This window comes from Eucyclogobius newberryi, unplaced genomic scaffold, assembly GCF_026437365.1.
Source record: "Eucyclogobius newberryi isolate DKJ021-1_F unplaced genomic scaffold, fEucNew1.0.hap1 SCAF_23, whole genome shotgun sequence".
Lineage (NCBI taxonomy): Eukaryota > Metazoa > Chordata > Actinopteri > Gobiiformes > Gobiidae > Eucyclogobius > Eucyclogobius newberryi.
Genome location: NW_027315868.1, coordinates 1,068,638 through 1,086,665, shown reverse-complemented (window position 1 = coordinate 1,086,665; position 18,028 = coordinate 1,068,638). Strand labels below are relative to the sequence as shown.

The 18,028-nt window shown below is 49.6% G+C and overlaps 1 protein-coding gene across 1 annotated transcript in view; it reads right to left on the bottom strand.

Annotated features, from left to right (window-relative positions):
• The window catches only part of LOC140372426 (plexin-A1-like), a 112,160-nt gene that overhangs the window by 74,378 nt on the left and 19,754 nt on the right, over positions 1 to 18,028 (bottom strand). The window contains exons 3-7 of the mRNA XM_072459521.1: positions 11,478 to 11,618; positions 5,297 to 5,397; positions 3,867 to 3,990; positions 2,422 to 2,575; positions 928 to 1,027 (exon numbers count right to left, since the gene is read on the bottom strand). Of these exons, the coding sequence (XP_072315622.1) occupies positions 928 to 1,027; positions 2,422 to 2,575; positions 3,867 to 3,990; positions 5,297 to 5,397; positions 11,478 to 11,618 (620 nt within the window). The remainder of the gene's footprint in view (positions 1 to 927; positions 1,028 to 2,421; positions 2,576 to 3,866; positions 3,991 to 5,296; positions 5,398 to 11,477; positions 11,619 to 18,028) is intronic.

The window sequence follows — 18,028 nt, the reverse complement described above, 5'->3', positions numbered from 1 at the left end:
TAAAGCAGGTCTAAAGCAGGTCTAAAGCAGGACTAAAGCAGGTCTAAAGCAGGACTAAAGCAGGACTAAAGCAGGTCTAAAGCAGGTCTAAAGCAGGACTAAAGCAGGTCTAAAGCAGGACTAAAGCAGGTCTAAAGCAGGTCTAAAGCAGGACTAAAGCAGGACTAAAGCAGGTCTAAAGCAGGTCTAAAGCAGGACTAAAGCAGGTCTAAAGCAGGTCTAAAGCAGGACTAAAGCAGGACTAAAGCAGGTCTAAAGCTGGTCTAAAGCAGGTCTAAAGCAGGTCTAAAGCAGGACTAAAGCAGGACTAAAGCAGGACTAAAGCAGGTCTAAAGCAGGTCTAAAGCAGGACTAAAGCAGGACTAAAGCAGGACTAAAGCAGGACTAAAGCAGGTCTAAAGCAGGACTAAAGCAGGACTAAAGCAGGTCTAAAGCAGGACTAAAGCAGGTCTAAAGCAGGTCTAAAGCAGGACTAAAGCAGGTCTAAAGCAGGACTAAAGCAGGACTAAAGCAGGTCTAAAGCAGGTCTAAAGCAGGTCTAAAGCAGGTCTAAAGCAGGACTAAAGCAGGTCTAAAGCAGGACTAAAGCAGGTCTAAAGCAGGACTAAAGCAGGTCTAAAGCAGGACTAAAGCAGGTCTAAAGCAGGTCTAAAGCAGGTCTAAAGCAGGACTAAAGCAGGTCTAAAGCAGGACTAAAGCAGGACTAAAGCAGGTCTAAAGCAGGACTAAAGCAGGACTAAAGCAGGTCTAAAGCAGGACTAAAGCAGGTCTAAAGCAGGACTAAAGCAGGACTAAAGCAGGACTAAAGCAGGACTAAAGCAGGACTAAAGCAGGTCTAAAGCAGGTCTAAAGCAGGTCTAAAGCAGGACTAAAGCAGGATTAAACATGGACTAAACCAGGATTAAACATATTGAACCTAAGACTTACGACTGGTGGACGCTGCAGTTGTAGAAGACAAAGTCCACGCTGGCAAACTTCTTTCCTGTTTCTTTGGATTTGAGGTGGAGCTTCACCACTCGCTTGTCGCCTGGAAACAAGATGAAAGATGAGATTATGTTTATTCGAACACGTTAAAGCCGAACGCCTCAGAGGAACTCTCAAATGTGACGTCAAGACTCAAGTAACGAGAAGGTCATTTTGTTTTGACGGCTGAAGAACGGGAACGGGTCAAAAGTATCGAAAATCAGATCCTCGTTTGAACAAGTATCGATACGAGAACAGGACAAAATGTGAACTTTCCTGAACAGTTTTAGAGGGAGTTTTATTGAAATGAATATAAGATCACAATATAAGACTAATAGAAGACATGTACGTGTGCGTCGTTAGCGTACAGGTGTGTCGTTAGCGTGCGCGAAGCGTGCGTGCGCGTCGTTAGCGTGCGTCGTTAGCGTGCGTGTGCGTCGTTAGCGTACGTGTGCGTCGTTAGCGTGCGCGAAGCGTGTGCGTCATTAGCATGCGTGTGCATCGTTAGCGTGCGTGTGCGTCGTTAGCGTGCGCGAAGCGTGCGTCGTTAGCGTGCGTCGTTAGCGTGCGTTGTTAGCGTGCGTTGTTAGCGTGCGTGTGTGTCGTTAGCGTGCGAGTGCGTCGTTAGCGTGCGTGTGCGTCGTTAGCGTGCGTGTGCGTCGTTAGCGTGCGTGTGCGTCGTTAGCGTGCGTGTGCGTCGTTAGCGAGCGTGTGCGTCGTTAGCGTGCGTCGTTAGCGAGCGTGTGCGTCGTTAGCGTGCGTGTGCGTCGTTAGCGCGCGTGTGCGCCGTTAGCGAGCGTGTGCGTCGTTAGCGAGCGTGTGCGTCGTTAGTGTGCGTGTGCGTCGTTAGCGTGCGTGTGCGTCGTTAGTGTGCGTGTGCGTCGTTAGCGTGGGTGTGCGTCGTTAGCGCGTCGACATCTCAAACTGCCACGTTTCTATTTTTACTCTTTGAGGTGTTTCAGGAGGAAAACAAGTTCAAATGTAAATGTTTATTAGGTACAACCACAGTCCAGACCCAGACCCGGGTCCAGACCCAGACCCGGTTCAGCCCCAGACCCAGACCCAGACCCGGGTCCAGACCCAGGTCCAGACCCAGACCCGGTTCAGCCCCAGACCCAGACCCAGGTCCGGTCGAGCCCCAGGTCCAGACCCAGGTCCAGACCCAGGTCCAGACCCAGGTCCAGACCCAGACCCAGGTCCAGACCCAGACCTGGTTCAGACCCAGGTCCAGACCCAGGTCCAGACCCAGACCCGGTTCAGACCCAGGTCCAGACCCAGACCCGGTTCAGACCCAGACCCAGACCCGGTTCAGACCCAGGTCCAGACCCAGACCCGGTTCAGACCCAGACCCAGACCCGGTTCAGACCCAGGTCCAGACCCAGACCCGGTTCAGACCCGGGTCCAGACCCAGGTCCAGACCCAGGTCCAGACCCAGGTCCAGACCCGGTTCAGACCCACCTTTGTTCCTGGTGATGGGCAGAACTTCTCGCGCTGATGGAGACAGGCAGTAGATGAGTCCGTCCTGGATCTCGCCTTCGGTCTCCACAAAGTCCTCAAAGGAGCAGTTGACTCCAGCGGCGAGATCCGGGACGTTCCGCGCCTCCAGGACCAACTGAAGGGGGCGCCAAAAACACAGATTCAGAGCGGGATTCAGACAGAGGAGAGAGAGAGAGGGAGAGTGTTAATAGAAGATCGATGGAGGACAAAGTGGACACAGCAACAGGATCTGACTCAAGGGAAATGAAGAGGACGAGTGAGAGAGAAAGTGAGAGGGGGAGGACAGAGAACAGACTGTGATGTCCAGTACACCTGGACACCTGGACACGTACTTCTGACGTGCACTTGTACTTCTGACCTGTACTTGTACTTGTGTTCCTGACCTGTACTTGTACTTCTGACCTGTACTTGTGTTCCTGACCTGTACTTGTACTTGTGTTCCTGACCTGTACTTGTGTTCCTGACCTGTACTTGTACTTGTGTTCCTGACCTGTACTTGTACTTCTGACCTGTACTTGTGTTCCTGACCTGTACTTGTACTTGTGTTCCTGACCTGTACTTGTACTTGTGTTCCTGACCTGTACTTGTGTTCCTGACCTGTACTTGTACTTGTGTTCCTGACCTGTACTTGTGTTCCTGACCTGTACTTGTGCTTGTGTTCCTGACCTGTACTTGTGCTTGTGTTCCTGACCTGTACTGGTACTTGTGTTCCTGACCTGTACTTGTACTTGTGTTCCTGACCTGTACTTGTACTTGTGTTCCTGACCTGTACTGGTACTTGTGTTCCTGACCTGTACTTGTGTTCCTGACCTGTACTTGTGTTCCTGACCTGTACTTGTGCTTGTGTTCCTGACCTGTACTGGTACTTGTGTTCCTGACCTGTACTTGTACTTGTGTTCCTGACCTGTACTTGTACTTGTGTTCCTGACCTGTACTTGTGTTCCTGACCTGTACCTGTACTTGTGTTTCTGACCTGTACCTGTACTTGTGTTCCTGACCTATACTTGTACTTGTGTTCCTGACCTGTACTTGTGTTCCTGACCTGTACTTGTACTTGTGTTCCTGACCTGTACTTGTACTTGGTGTTCCTGACCTGTACTTGTACTTGTGTTCCTGACCTGTACTTGTGTTCCTGACCTGTACTTGTACTTGTATTTCTGACCTGTACTTGTGTTCCTGACCTGTACTTGTACTTGTACTTGTATTTCTGACCTGTACTTGTACTTGTGTTCCTGACCTGTACTTGTGTTCCTGACCTGTACTTGTACTTGTATTTCTGACCTGTACTTGTACTTGTGTTCCTGACCTGTACTTGTACTTGTGTTCCTGACCTGTACTTGTACTTGTGTTCCTGACCTGTACTTGTACTTGTGTTCCTGACCTGTACTTGTACTTGTGTTCCTGACCTGTACTTGTGACATGGTCACAGAGATGTTTCTGGGCTGGACACTGAGCTCCACACAGTGTTTCTGCTCCGAGGCGAATCTCTGCGGCTCCGAGGCTCGTTCACATCGGTCTCTACGTGAACATCTGAAATACAGAGAGAACAAGCATCGATGACCAGAGGAAACACAACAACAACAACAACACAAACAACACAAACAACAACATAAACAACAAAAACACACAACAACACAAACAACAACACAAACAACAACAGCAGTAGCTCAGTGGTAGAGTGCTCGTCTTCTGATCCAAAGGTCGGCGGTTCGACTCCCCGCTCAGTCAGATCCACTGGCCCGCAGGTTGGCGGTGCGATCGCAGCTGCCTCATGTGAATACTGCGGTTGTGTCCTTGGGCAAGACACTTAACCCAACTTGCCCCCCAGTGTCTGCATATATCTGGGGTGTGAATGTGTGTGTGAATGGGTGACTGGTTCCTTGATGTAAAGCGCTTTGAGTACCTTGACGGTAGAAAAGCGCTATATAAATGTGACCATTTAACAAAAACACACACAACAACAGTTTCAGTCTTGGTTTGGTCCAGTTTCAGTCTCGGTTTGGTCCAGTTTCAGTCTCCGACACGAGTGATTTTCATTTGTTATTGAACCAATCAGAAGACGACGTTAGCGGTGTAGACACAAAATGGCGGCAGTTTCCCAGACAAATCGCCCATTTCCTCGTGCGAGCTCTTCTTTTCTGGCCCGTGCGTCATTAGTTTATTGCATTTGGACATTTGTGCACGAGGCTATACGCTAACACGCTAATATTTTCATTTTACAGCCAATTCAATCCTCCAGAGATCTCCACACAATGGCTAACCATAAAAGTGATTCAGGCCGGCGCGTAGCATTAGCCCGCTCAGCGTTTTCACACCAAACGACAGAATGGGCCAAACCGTGGCCATTATCCGTTTGTGAGGCGCAGAGTCCCGGCGGTGACGGAAAGAGCTGACGCGGGTCTGGAAGGAAACCAACGTAGAAACGACACAAAATGGCTCCGCGCGCTCAACGTTTGGGTTCAGATGAGACGAGCTCAGCACAGACATTAAACATTTCTGCACTTTCAGTTATTGATTCAAACCGTCATGGTAGAAAAGTGTTTCGACTAAACCATCATGAACTTGAATCCATTTTTATTTCTTACATTTGTTTTAAAATCGTACAGACTCTGAGGCTCTGAGATCGAAAACTGAAACTTGAATCCGTTTATTTATCGACGCAGTTTAGTGAATGTTTCAGTCGGGCTGAAACTATTGTTTTGGGCTGATGTGACCCTCTTGCTGTGAGGCGAGAGTGCTCGACACAGGACACACAAAGGATCTTTGTAAAAACAGCGACGTTACTCATAGGTTACAGAAGCTTTAGTTTCAGGAGCGTCAGGAGTTTCACACTTACACGTTGTGCAGGACACACCAGCCGCAGTGAGGGTCCCGGGAGCCCAGGCACTCGGAGCAGGAAGTGTACTGCTCACAGCTGTCCACCGGCACCAGCACCACCTGAACACACACAAGTACACAATACTATTACACACAAGTACACAACACTATTACACACAAGTACACAATACTATTACACACAAGTACACAATACTATTACACACAAGTACACAATACTATTACACACAAGTACACAATACTATTACACACAAGTACACAATACTATTACACACAAGTACACAATACTATTACACACAAGTACACAATACTATTACACACAAGTACACAATACTATTACACACAAGTACACAATACTATTACACACAAGTACACAATACTATTACACACAAGTACACAATACTATTACACACAAGTACACAATACTATTACACACAAGTACACAATACTATTACACACAAGTACACAACATTACACACAAGTACACAATACTATTACACACAAGTACACAATACTATTACACACAAGTACACAATACTATTACACACAAGTACACAATACTATTACACACAAGTACACAATACTATTACACACAAGTACACAATACTATTACACACAAGTACACAACATTACACACAAGTACACAATACTACACACAAGTACACAACATTACACACAAGTACACAATACTATTACACACAAGTACACAATACTATTACACACAAGTACACAATACTATTACACACAAGTACACAATACTTTTACACACAAGTACACAATACTATTACACACAAGTACACAATACTATTACACACAAGTACACAATACTATTACACACAAGTACACAATACTTTTACACACAAGTACACAATACTATTACACACAAGTACACAATACTATTACACACAAGTACACAATACTACACACAAGTACACAATACTATTACACACAAGTACACAATACTATTACACACAAGTACACAATACTTTTACACACAAGTACACAATACTTTTACACACAAGTACACAATACTATTACACACAAGTACACAATACTTTTACACACAAGTACACAATACTATTACACACAAGTACACAATACTATTACACACAAGTACACAATACTATTACACACAAGTACACAATACTACACACAAGTACACAATACTATTACACACAAGTACACAATACTATTACACACAAGTACACAATACTATTACACACAAGTACACAATACTATTACACACAAGTACACAATACTATTACACACAAGTACACAATACTATTACACACAAGTACACAATACTTTTACACACAAGTACACAATACTATTACACACAAGTACACAATACTATTACACACAAGTACACAATACTATTACACACAAGTACACAATACTATTACACACAAGTACACAATACTATTACACACAAGTACACAATACTATTACACACAAGTACACAATACTATTACACACAAGTACACAATACTATTACACACAAGTACACAATACTATTACACACAAGTACACAATACTATTACACACAAGTACACAACATTACACACAAGTACACAACATTACACACAAGTACACAATACTATTACACACAAGTACACAATACTATTACACACAAGTACACAATACTATTACACACAAGTACACAACATTACACACAAGTACACAATACTATTAGACACAAGTACACAATACTATTACACACAAGTACACAACATTACACACAAGTACACAATACTATTAGACACAAGTACACAACATTACACAGAAGTATACAATAACATTGCACAACCCTGTCCTCAGACACATGTGAGCGTCTGACAGGTGCACGCTACGACTGAGGCCTGACTGACAGGTGCACGCTACGACTGAGGCCTGACTGACAGGTGCACGCTACGACTGAGGCCTGACTGACAGGTGACCTCCCGACAGGGGGAGGGGAGGCTTGACTTTATGTTTATCATGCTCAGACTTTCACTCGTTTAAAACAGTTTCCACTTGAGCCAAAGCACAAAACTGGACAAACACAAGCTCATGTTTGTGTCTGAGGTGTTTCCCCATGATGCGTCTCGCTCTAGAACAGTCTCGCTCTGGAACAGTCTCGCTCTGGAACAGTCTCGCTCTGGAACAGTCTCGCTCTGGAACAGTCTCGCTCTGGAACAGTCTCGCTCTGGAACAGTCTCGAACCGTACAGTCTCGCTCTGGAACAGTCTCGCTCTGGAACAGTCTCGCTCTGGAACAGTCTCGCTCTGGAACAGTCTCGCTCTGGAACAGTCTCGCTCTGGAACAGTCTACAGTCTCGCTCTGGAACAGTCTCGCTCTCAAACAGTCTCGCTCTCAAACAGTCTCGCTCTCAAACAGTCTCGCTCTGGAACAGTCTCGCTCTCAAACAGTCTCGCTCTCAAACAGTCTCGCTCTCAAACAGTCTCGCTCTAGAACAGTCTCGCTCTGGAACAGTCTCGCTCTGGAACCGTCTCACTCTAGAACAGTCTCGCTCTGGAACCGTCTCGCTCTGGAACAGTCTCGCTCTGGAACAGTCTCGCTCTGGAACAGTTTCGCTCTCGAACCGTCTCGCTCTGGAACAGTCTCGCTCTGGAACAGTCTCGCTCTGGAACAGTCTCGCTCTGGAACAGTCTCGCTCTGGAACAGTGTCGCTCTCGAACCGCCTCGCTCTGGAACAGTCTCGCTCTGGAACAGTCTACAGTCTCGCTCTGGAACAGTCTCGCTCTCAAACAGTCTCGCTCTCAAACAGTCTCGCTCTCAAACAGTCTCGCTCTCAAACAGTCTCGCTCTGGAACAGTCTCGCTCTGGAACCGTCTCACTCTAGAACAGTCTCGCTCTGGAACAGTCTCGAACCGTACAGTCTCGCTCTGGAACAGTCTCGCTCTGGAACAGTCTCGCTCTGGAACAGTCTCGCTCTCAAACAGTCTCGCTCTCAAACAGTCTCGCTCTGGAACAGTCTCGCTCTGGAACCGTCTCACTCTAGAACAGTCTCGCTCTGGAACAGTCTCGCTCTGGAACAGTCTCGCTCTCGAACCGTTTCGCTCTCGAACTGTCTCGCTAGAGAGAGAGAGCGCCCCCTACAGCCCCATGCTCACGTTAAATTTCTCCTTTTAAATAAAGTTCTCTTTCTCTGTGATAAAAGGCGATTTGTAAAGCGGAGGTTTTGCTAATTAAACCAGCGCTGTTCAATTTAAATTCATTTAAATCTTAATCATCATCATATTTAATCTAGCGCCAGGATCTGGAGTTAAGCCACTTTAATTTGAAAATATATTCTGCGATACCAAATGAAAACCTTAAAACGGCGTCTGTGTCGGAGCGTGACAGAAAACAATCCGAAGCAGAAGCTCCAAGTTAGCTCTGAGTTTTAGAGCGTTTCTGTTCAAACCGTGGTCGAGACTCTGAGGCGAACGCAGAGGAACCAGAAAAGACCCTAAATCTGATCCGTTTGTGCCCTTTTTAAATGTGTTTCTTTGTGGAGAAGAATGAAAATACTGCATCTTGGTATACTTTTACTACAGACGAGTCGCTCCATATTCTATTTGTGACACTCGTTTTTATTTAGTTTCCACCTCGAGCTCTAACGTTATTAGCCTGAGAGCCACAGACTTTTGACCCACTGACCCACTTCCCTCCACACCTTGGCTCTTTAGGTTTACTGACATTGACACGCCGCATTTTAATCCTTTTAACGCACAGTCCAGGCTCCTCCCCCCTTCTCTCCTCTCCTCCCCCTCCTCGGGAAACAGCTGTTGCTAACGTGCTTTGCTAGCTTGTTTCGCTGAGGCTCCACATACAAGTTAGCTTCACCACCGGATCAGAGTTTGGTTCTTTGACGCTTTAGAAACTCCTCGGGGTCTCGCCTCTTGAACTGGGCCGGCGTGGTTTTACTTCAGAGTCGGAGGAGACGGGCCGTGACCTCCGCCCCTGCCGCGGGCCGGTGACAGCGGCGTGTCCCGAGGCTAAAGCTAAACCCTAATAACCAAAGTGAGGTCTTTATCCTCCCCGTTCTCCCCCCCTCGCCGCCCTCTCGTTCCGTGGCCTCCACTTTATTACACGTTGGCTTTAGCCCCTTCGGGATAAGCCTAAATGAGGTGGGGCCCCCCGCTCCGGGCACCCCCCGCCCGCTCGTCCTCTTTGTCCCCCCTCGGCTGGCGTCTGATCCCGCTCTAACAATCGGGGGACGTTTCTGCCGCAGACGAGCCACGGTTTGTTAGGTTTGTGCTGCGGCTCAAACCCAGAGGCCCAAACCCAGAGGCCCAAACCCCGAGGCCCAAACCCAGAGGCCCAAACCCAGAGGCCCAAACCCAGAGGCCCAAACCCAGAGGCCCAAACCCCGAGGCCCAAACCCCGAGGCCCAAACCCCGAGGCCCAAACCCCGAGGCCCAAACCCCGAGGCCCAAACCCCGAGGCCACTTTCGCACGTGGAACTGAATCTTGTTTGAATCTTGAGCTTTTGGAAAGTTACTTCAGCCCGAACAGAGTCGCATTAATGACCTTAAACGGGCCGCACGGAGCTCCGAGTCGCATTAATGACCTTAAACGGGCCGCACGGAGCTCCGAGTCGCATTAATGACCTTAAACGGGCCGCACGGAGCTCCGAGTCGCATTAATGACCTTAAACGGGCCGCACGGAGCTCCGAGTCGCATTAATGACCTTAAACGGGCCGCACGGAGCTCCGAGTCGCATTAATGACCTTAAACGGGCCGCACGGAGCTCCGAGTCGCATTAATGACCTTAAACGGGCCGCACGGAGCTCCGAGTCGCATTAATGACCTTAAACGGGCCGCACGGAGCTCCGAGTCGCATTAATGACCTTAAACGGGCCGCACGGAGCTCAGACGTGCAACACGACCAAACCCCAAACGGCCCAGTCTACAGCAGCTCAAAGAACCCATTAGCAGAGGTAGAGAGGGACTAAATACAAATACTGCACTTGGAGTTTTTGGAGTAATTGTACTTTTTTGAGTAGATGTTTAAATGTGCACTTGTACTCGAGTATAATTTTAGTTGTGTATTTGTAATTAGTTGCATTTAAAGAACAGCTCGAGTCCCAAACACCCCCTTGTCTTACCCCTCGTCTCTGCTCCTTGAAAACTACAAACACAAAACACATCCCAGCGTCGCCTGCTCTGATTGGATGGAGCTCGTGAATATGCAGATTACACTTTGGAACAATGTAATTCAATTTTAAACGGTTTATTTAATCCAGTTTTGCGTTAAAAAGGATGTGAATTGATAATGAACACATGAGTAACAAAGAGGGGCTTGTACTAGTCATTGAGTACATATTTAGTCATGTAACTGTACTTTTAGCTGCACTAACAGTTCCAGAGTTCTTTAGAGTTCTTTAGAGTTCCTGTGCGACTGAACCAGGACTAAACCTGGTCTTCCCTAAGTCTCAACAGAACGACACAAGAATTACAGCTGTTAGCGTACGTTAGCGCTCGTTAGCCATTTGCAGCGTGGTTAAATGTGATTCCGTCGCTCTCATCCTTCTAAAAAGAGTCGTTTTTGTCCATTTCTCTGGTGATTATTACGGTATTATACTTTACCGTCTTACTATTGATGATTAAATGATACAGAAACAGGTGAACGTCAAAAGAAGTCAAAAGAATTCCTTTTTGCTAATCCCAAACGGCGACGGCCCAGGGACCGTTGTATTTGACCAAGAACATGAATTAAGTGATTAAATCTTCCCTCTGCTCGCTCCACGGCTCTAATGAGGAGCGTGACGAGCGGCTGGTGCGCCCTGCCCCCAACGCCGCTCTCATCCTGGGATCAAAGCGGGCATGTGCATGTCCCCCCTACGCCTCCCCCCACGCCAACCCCCAATGGTGAAGGCGATAATGACCTCAGGTACTGACACTGCCCCACGCACCAGCAGAACTCTGAACTCACTCTGGGAGAAGAGGAAAAGATGTGGGGGAGAGAGGGAGGAGAGACGGGGGAGAAAGGAGGGTGACGGGGAGAGGGGGGGACTTCTTGACTGATGCAGTGAGCAGCTTCTCATTTCTGAAACGACCATGTGAAAAGACGAATTCCGTGGTCATGGAGACAATGTCAGTGTGTTTTTCAGAGTGTAGAGGTTTCTCACCTGTTTGTCGGTCAGAGTGTAGAGGTTTCTCACCTGTTTGTCGGTCAGAGTGTAGAGGTTTCTCACCTGTTTGTCGGTCAGAGTGTAGAGGTGTTGCTTGTCGGGGCTGAACATCATGTCCCGGAGCAGAGCGTTTCCTCCTTCGCTCACGGTGACTTTCTCGTAGAGCAAAGCGGGATGAGACGGACTCACGGAGTTCACCAGGAGCTGAGGAGGAGAGGGACACCAAGCATTTAGAAATGTGACTACGAACAAGAATAAGAAACTGGGCCTAAACACGACCAAACCAGGCCCCACATTGTCCATGATCATGATCATGAGGAAAAAAGGAGTAGAAGACAAACTCGTAAGCGTCGGGACAGGGTCGGGACAAGTGTCGGGACAAGTGTCGGGACAAGTGTCGGGACAAGTGTCGGGACAAGGGTCGGGACAAGCGTCGGGACAAGCGTCGGGACAAGCGTCGGGACAGGGTCGGGACAAGCGTCGGGACAAGTGTCGGGACAAGTGTCGGGACAGGGTCGGGACAAGCGTCGGGACAAGCGTCGGGACAAGTGTCGGGACAAGTGTCGGGACAGGGTCGGGACAAGCGTCGGGACAAGCGTCGGGACAGCGTCGGGACAGGGTCGGGACAAGCGTCGGGACAGTGTCGGGACAGCGTCGGAACAGCGTCGGGACAGGGTCGGGACAGCGTCGGGACAGGGTCGGGACAAGCGTCGGGACAAGCGTCGGGACAGGGTTGGGACAAGCGTCGGGACAGGGTCGGGACAAGCGTCGGGACAGGGTCGGGACAAGCGTCGGGACAAGCGTCGGGACAAGCGTCGGGACAAGCGTCGGGACAGGGTCGGGACAAGCGTCGGGACAGGGTCGGGACAAGCGTCGGGACAGTGTCGGGACAGCGTCGGGACAGCGTCGGGACAGGGTCGGGACAGCGTCGGGACAGGGTCGGGACAAGCGTCGGGACAAGCGTCGGGACAGGGTTGGGACAAGCGTCGGGACAGGGTCGGGACAAGCGTCGGGACAGGGTCGGGACAAGCGTCGGGACAGGGTCGGGACAAGCGTCGGGACAAGCGTCGGGACAAGCGTCGGGACAAGCGTCGGGACAAGCGTCGGGACAGGGTCGGGACAAGCGTCGGGACAGGGTCGGGACAAGCGTCGGGACAGGGTCGGGACAAGCGTCGGGACAGGGTCGGGACAGGGTCGGGACAAGCGTCGGGACAAGCGTCGGGACAGCGTCGGGACAAGCGTCAGGATAGGGTCGGGACAAGCGTCGGGACAGGGTCGGGACAAGCGTCGGGACAGGGTCGGGACAGGGTCGGGACAGGGTCGGGACAAGCGTCGGGACAAGCGTCGGGACAAGCGTCGGGACAAGCGTCGGGACAAGCGTCGGGACAAGCGTCGGGACAGGGTCGGGACAAGCGTCAGGATAGGGTCGGGACAAGCGTCGGGACAGCGTTGTTGCCAGGTCTCAAAGTGGTCAAAACTGGGACAAATAAATGGTTCTGGACACGTCCCGGGCAAACGGGGACGTCTGGTCACTCCAGAGCGACAACATCAGTTCCACTTCAACAAACTCACGAGCAGCACAAGTAATTCAGTCACACACTCTCCAAGAAGTAATTACACTCTTCAGGGGCCACACAGAGAGACACACACAGACACAGAGAGACACACACAGACACAGAGAGACACACACAGACACAGAGAGACACACACAGACATAGAGAGACACACAGACACAGAGAGACACACAGACACAGAGAGACACACAGACACAGAGAGACACACACAGACACAGAGAGACACACACAGACACAGAGAGACACACACAGACACAGAGAGACACACACAGACACAGAGAGACACACACAGACACAGAGAGACACACAGACACAGAGAGACACACACAGACACAGAGAGACACACACAGACAGAGAGACACACACAGACACAGAGAGACACACAGACACAGAGAGACACACACAGACACAGAGAGACACACAGACACAGAGAGACACACAGACACAGAGAGAGACACACAGACACAGAGAGACACACAGACACAGAGAGACACACACAGACACAGAGAGACACACAGACACAGAGAGACACACAGACACAGAGAGACACACAGACACAGAGAGACACACAGAGACACACAGACACAGAGAGACACACAGACACAGAGAGACACACACAGACACAGAGAGACACACACAGACACAGAGAGACACACACAGACACAGAGAGACACACACAGACACAGAGAGACACACACAGACACAGAGAGACACACAGACACAGAGAGACACACACAGACACAGAGAGACACACACAGACACAGAGAGACACACAGACACAGAGAGACACACACAGACACAGAGAGACACACACAGACACAGAGAGACACACACAGACACAGAGAGACACACAGACACAGAGAGACACACACAGACACAGAGAGACACACACAGACACAGAGAGACACACACAGACACAGAGAGACACACACAGACACAGAGAGACACACACAGACACAGAGAGACACACACAGACACAGAGAGACACACAGACACAGAGAGACACACAGACACAGAGAGACACACAGACACAGAGAGACACACAGACACAGAGAGACACACACAGACACAGAGAGACACACACAGACATAGAGAGACACACAGACACAGAGAGACACACAGACACAGAGAGACACACAGACACAGAGAGACACACACAGACACAGAGAGACACACACAGACACAGAGAGACACACACAGACACAGAGAGACACACACAGACACAGAGAGACACACACAGACACAGAGAGACACACAGACACAGAGAGACACACACAGACACAGAGAGACACACACAGACAGAGAGACACACACACAGACACAGAGAGACACACAGACACAGAGAGACACACACAGACACAGAGAGACACACAGACACAGAGAGACACACAGACACAGAGAGAGACACACAGACACAGAGAGACACACAGACACAGAGAGACACACACAGACACAGAGAGACACACAGACACAGAGAGACACACAGACACAGAGAGACACACAGACACAGAGAGACACACAGAGACACACAGACACAGAGAGACACACACAGACACAGAGAGACACACAGACACAGAGAGAGACACACAGATACAGAGAGAGACACACAGATACAGAGAGAGACACACAGACACAGAGAGACACACACAGACACAGAGAGACACACAGAGACACACACAGACACAGAGAGACACACAGACACAGAGAGACACACAGACACAGAGAGAAACACACAGACACAGAGAGACACACAGACACAGAGAGACACACAGACACAGAGAGACACACAGACACAGAGAGAGACACACAGACACAGAGAGAGACACACAGACACAGAGAGAGACACACAGACACAGAGAGACACACAGACACAGAGAGAGACACACAGACACAGAGAGAGACACACAGACACAGAGAGAGACACAGACACAGAGAGAGACACAGACTCAGAGAGAGACACAGACTCAGAGAGAGACACACATACACAGAGAGAGACACACAGACACAGACAGACACAGAGAGACACACAGACACAGAGAGACACACAGACACAGGGAGACACACAGACACAGAGAGAGACACACAGACACAGAAAGAGACACAGAGAGAGACACACAGACACAGAGAGACACACAGACACAGAGAGAGACACACAGACATAGAGAGAGACAGACTCAGAGAGACACAGAGAGAGACACACAGACACAGAGAGAGACACACAGACACAGAGAGAGACACACAGACACAGAGAGAGACACACAGACATAGAGAGAGACACAGACTCAGAGAGACACACAGACACAGAGAGAGACACACAGACACAGAGAGAGACACACAGACACAGAGAGAGACACACAGACACAGAGAGAGACACACAGACACAGAGAGAGACACACAGACACAGAGAGACACACAGACACAGAGAGACACACACAGACACAGAGAGAGACACACAGACACAGAGAGAGACACACAGACACAGAGAGACACACAGACACAGAGAGACACACACAGACACAGAGAGAGACACAGACTCAGAGAGACACACAGACACAGAGAGACACAGAGACACAGACACAGACACACAGAGACACAGACACACAGAGACAGAGAGACACAGAGACACAGACACAGACACACAGAGACACAGAGAGAGACACAGAGACACAGACACAGAGAGAGACACAGAGAGAGACACAGAGAGAGACACAGAGACACAGAGAGACAGAGACACAGAGAGACAGAGACACAGAGAGAGACAGACACAGAGAGAGACACAGAGAGAGACAGAGACACAGAGAGAGACAGAGAGAGACAAAGACACAGAGAGAGACAGAGAGAGACAGAGACACAGAGAGAGAGACAGAGAGACACAGAGAGAGAGACAGAGAGACACAGACACAGAGAGACACAGAGAGAGACAGAGACACACAGAGAGAGACACAGAGAGAGACACAGAGAGAGACACAGAGAGAGACACAGAGAGAGACACAGAGAGAGACACACACACAGGCTCCAAATAAAAAGTCTGAATATTTAATTCAATTACAGCTGCGGCTATTTTTAGACTTTTGAGCCCGAGACGACATTTAACACTCGTGAGACGAATTATTCATGTGTTTGTACAGCAGCCCACAGAGACGTCCTCATGTCCTCTGTGGGCTTCTGTACTCCTCATGTCCTCTGTGGGCTTCTGTACTCCTCATGTCCTCTGTGGACTTCTGTACTCCTCATGTCCTCTGTGGACTTCTGTACTCCTCATGTCCTCTGTGGACTTCTGTACTCCTCATGTCCTCTGTGGACTTCTGTACTCCTCATGTCCTCTGTGGGCTTCTGTACTCCTCATGTCCTCTGTGGACTTCTGTACTCCTCATGTCCTCTGTGGGCTTCTGTACTCCTCATGTCCTCTGTGGGCTTCTGTACTCCTCATGTCCTCTGTGGGCTTCTGTACTCCTCATGTCCTCTGTGGGCTTCTGTACTCCTCATGTCCTCTGTGGGCTTCTGTACTCCTCATGTCCTCTGTGGGCTTCTGTTCTCCTCATGTCCTCATGTCCTCTGTGGACTTCATGAGAACATGAGGAGTACTGAAGCCGGACCTCGATGCCCCTGCCCCTGCCCCGCCCCTGCCACGCCCCTGCCACGCCCTCAAAGTCATGTTTAATCCCAGGATATGAACAAATGCGTGAGGTTAGGTTGACCATGAGCCTAACTCTGAAAAAAACTCTTCTGTTCGTCCTACACTTTCTACCTCTCTCCAACTCCCCCCCCCCTCTTACTCGCTCGCTCTTCCTCTTCCCTCCCTCCCGCTCTTCCTCTTCTCTTCCCTCCCTCCCGCTCTTCCTCTTCTCTTCTCTCCCTCCCGCTCTTCCTCTTCTCTTCCCTCCCTTCCGCTCTTCCTCTTCCCTCCCTCCCTCCAGCTCTTCCTCTTCTCTTCCCTCCCTCCCGCTCTTCCTCTTCTCTTCCCTCCCTCCCGCTCTTCCTCTTCTCTTCCCTCCCTTCCGCTCTTCCTCTTCCCTCCCTCCCTCCAGCTCTTCCTCTTCTCTTCCCTCCCTCCCGCTCTTCCTCTTCTCTTCCCTCCCTCCCGCTCTTCCTCTTCTCTTCCCTCCCTCCCGCTCTTCCTCTTCCTCTTCCCTCCCTCCCTCCCGCTCTTCCTCTTCCCTCCCTCCCTCCCGCTCTTCCTCTTCCCTCCCTCCCTCCCGCTTCCTCTTCATTCTAATCTTCTGTTTCTTGATATAATCGTTCCTCTCGTGTTTCTCTCTCTTCAGTGTCTTCGTTTACATTTGTATTTCCTGAAACTCTCACTTTCAGACACAAAAAACCTCCACCTCAGGAACTGAACCGGAACCGGACCAAAATGGACCAGACCAAACCAAACTAAACCGGACCAAACCAGACCAAACCAAACTAAACCGGACCAAACCAGACCAAACCAAACTAAACCGGACCAAACCAGACCAAACCAAACTAAACCGGACCAAACCAGACCAAACCAAACCGGACCAAACCAGACCAAACCAAACTAAACCGGACCAAACCAGACCAAACCAAACTAAACCGGACCAAACCAGACCAAACCAAACCGGACCAAACCAGACCAAACCAAACTAAACCAGACCAAACCAAACTAAACCGGACCAAACCAGACCAAACCAGACCAAACCAAACTAAACCGGACCAAACCAGACCAAACCAAACTAAACCGGACCAAACTAAACCGGACCAAACTAAACCAGACCAAACTAAACCAGACCAAACCCGGGTCCACACCGGGCCCGGGGGCGGGGACAGGCTGACCAGACGCAGGGTGAAGCTGAATTCTTTAAACGGCGACAATAAAGTTGTTTTGCAGCAGTCGACCTCATCGTTGTCTAATTAAAAGCGCACACAGGGGCTGCAGTAAAGCGCTCCAAACCGCTGCAAAAGCCCGTGGCTTTAGGGCACAACTGGAGCTGCTCCTTCTGTGTCTCTGAGAGGAACGTGTCATTTCAGACCTCGTGTTCCTCCTTTGTGTTTCTGTGGTTGGTGCTTTGGAAAGAGCAG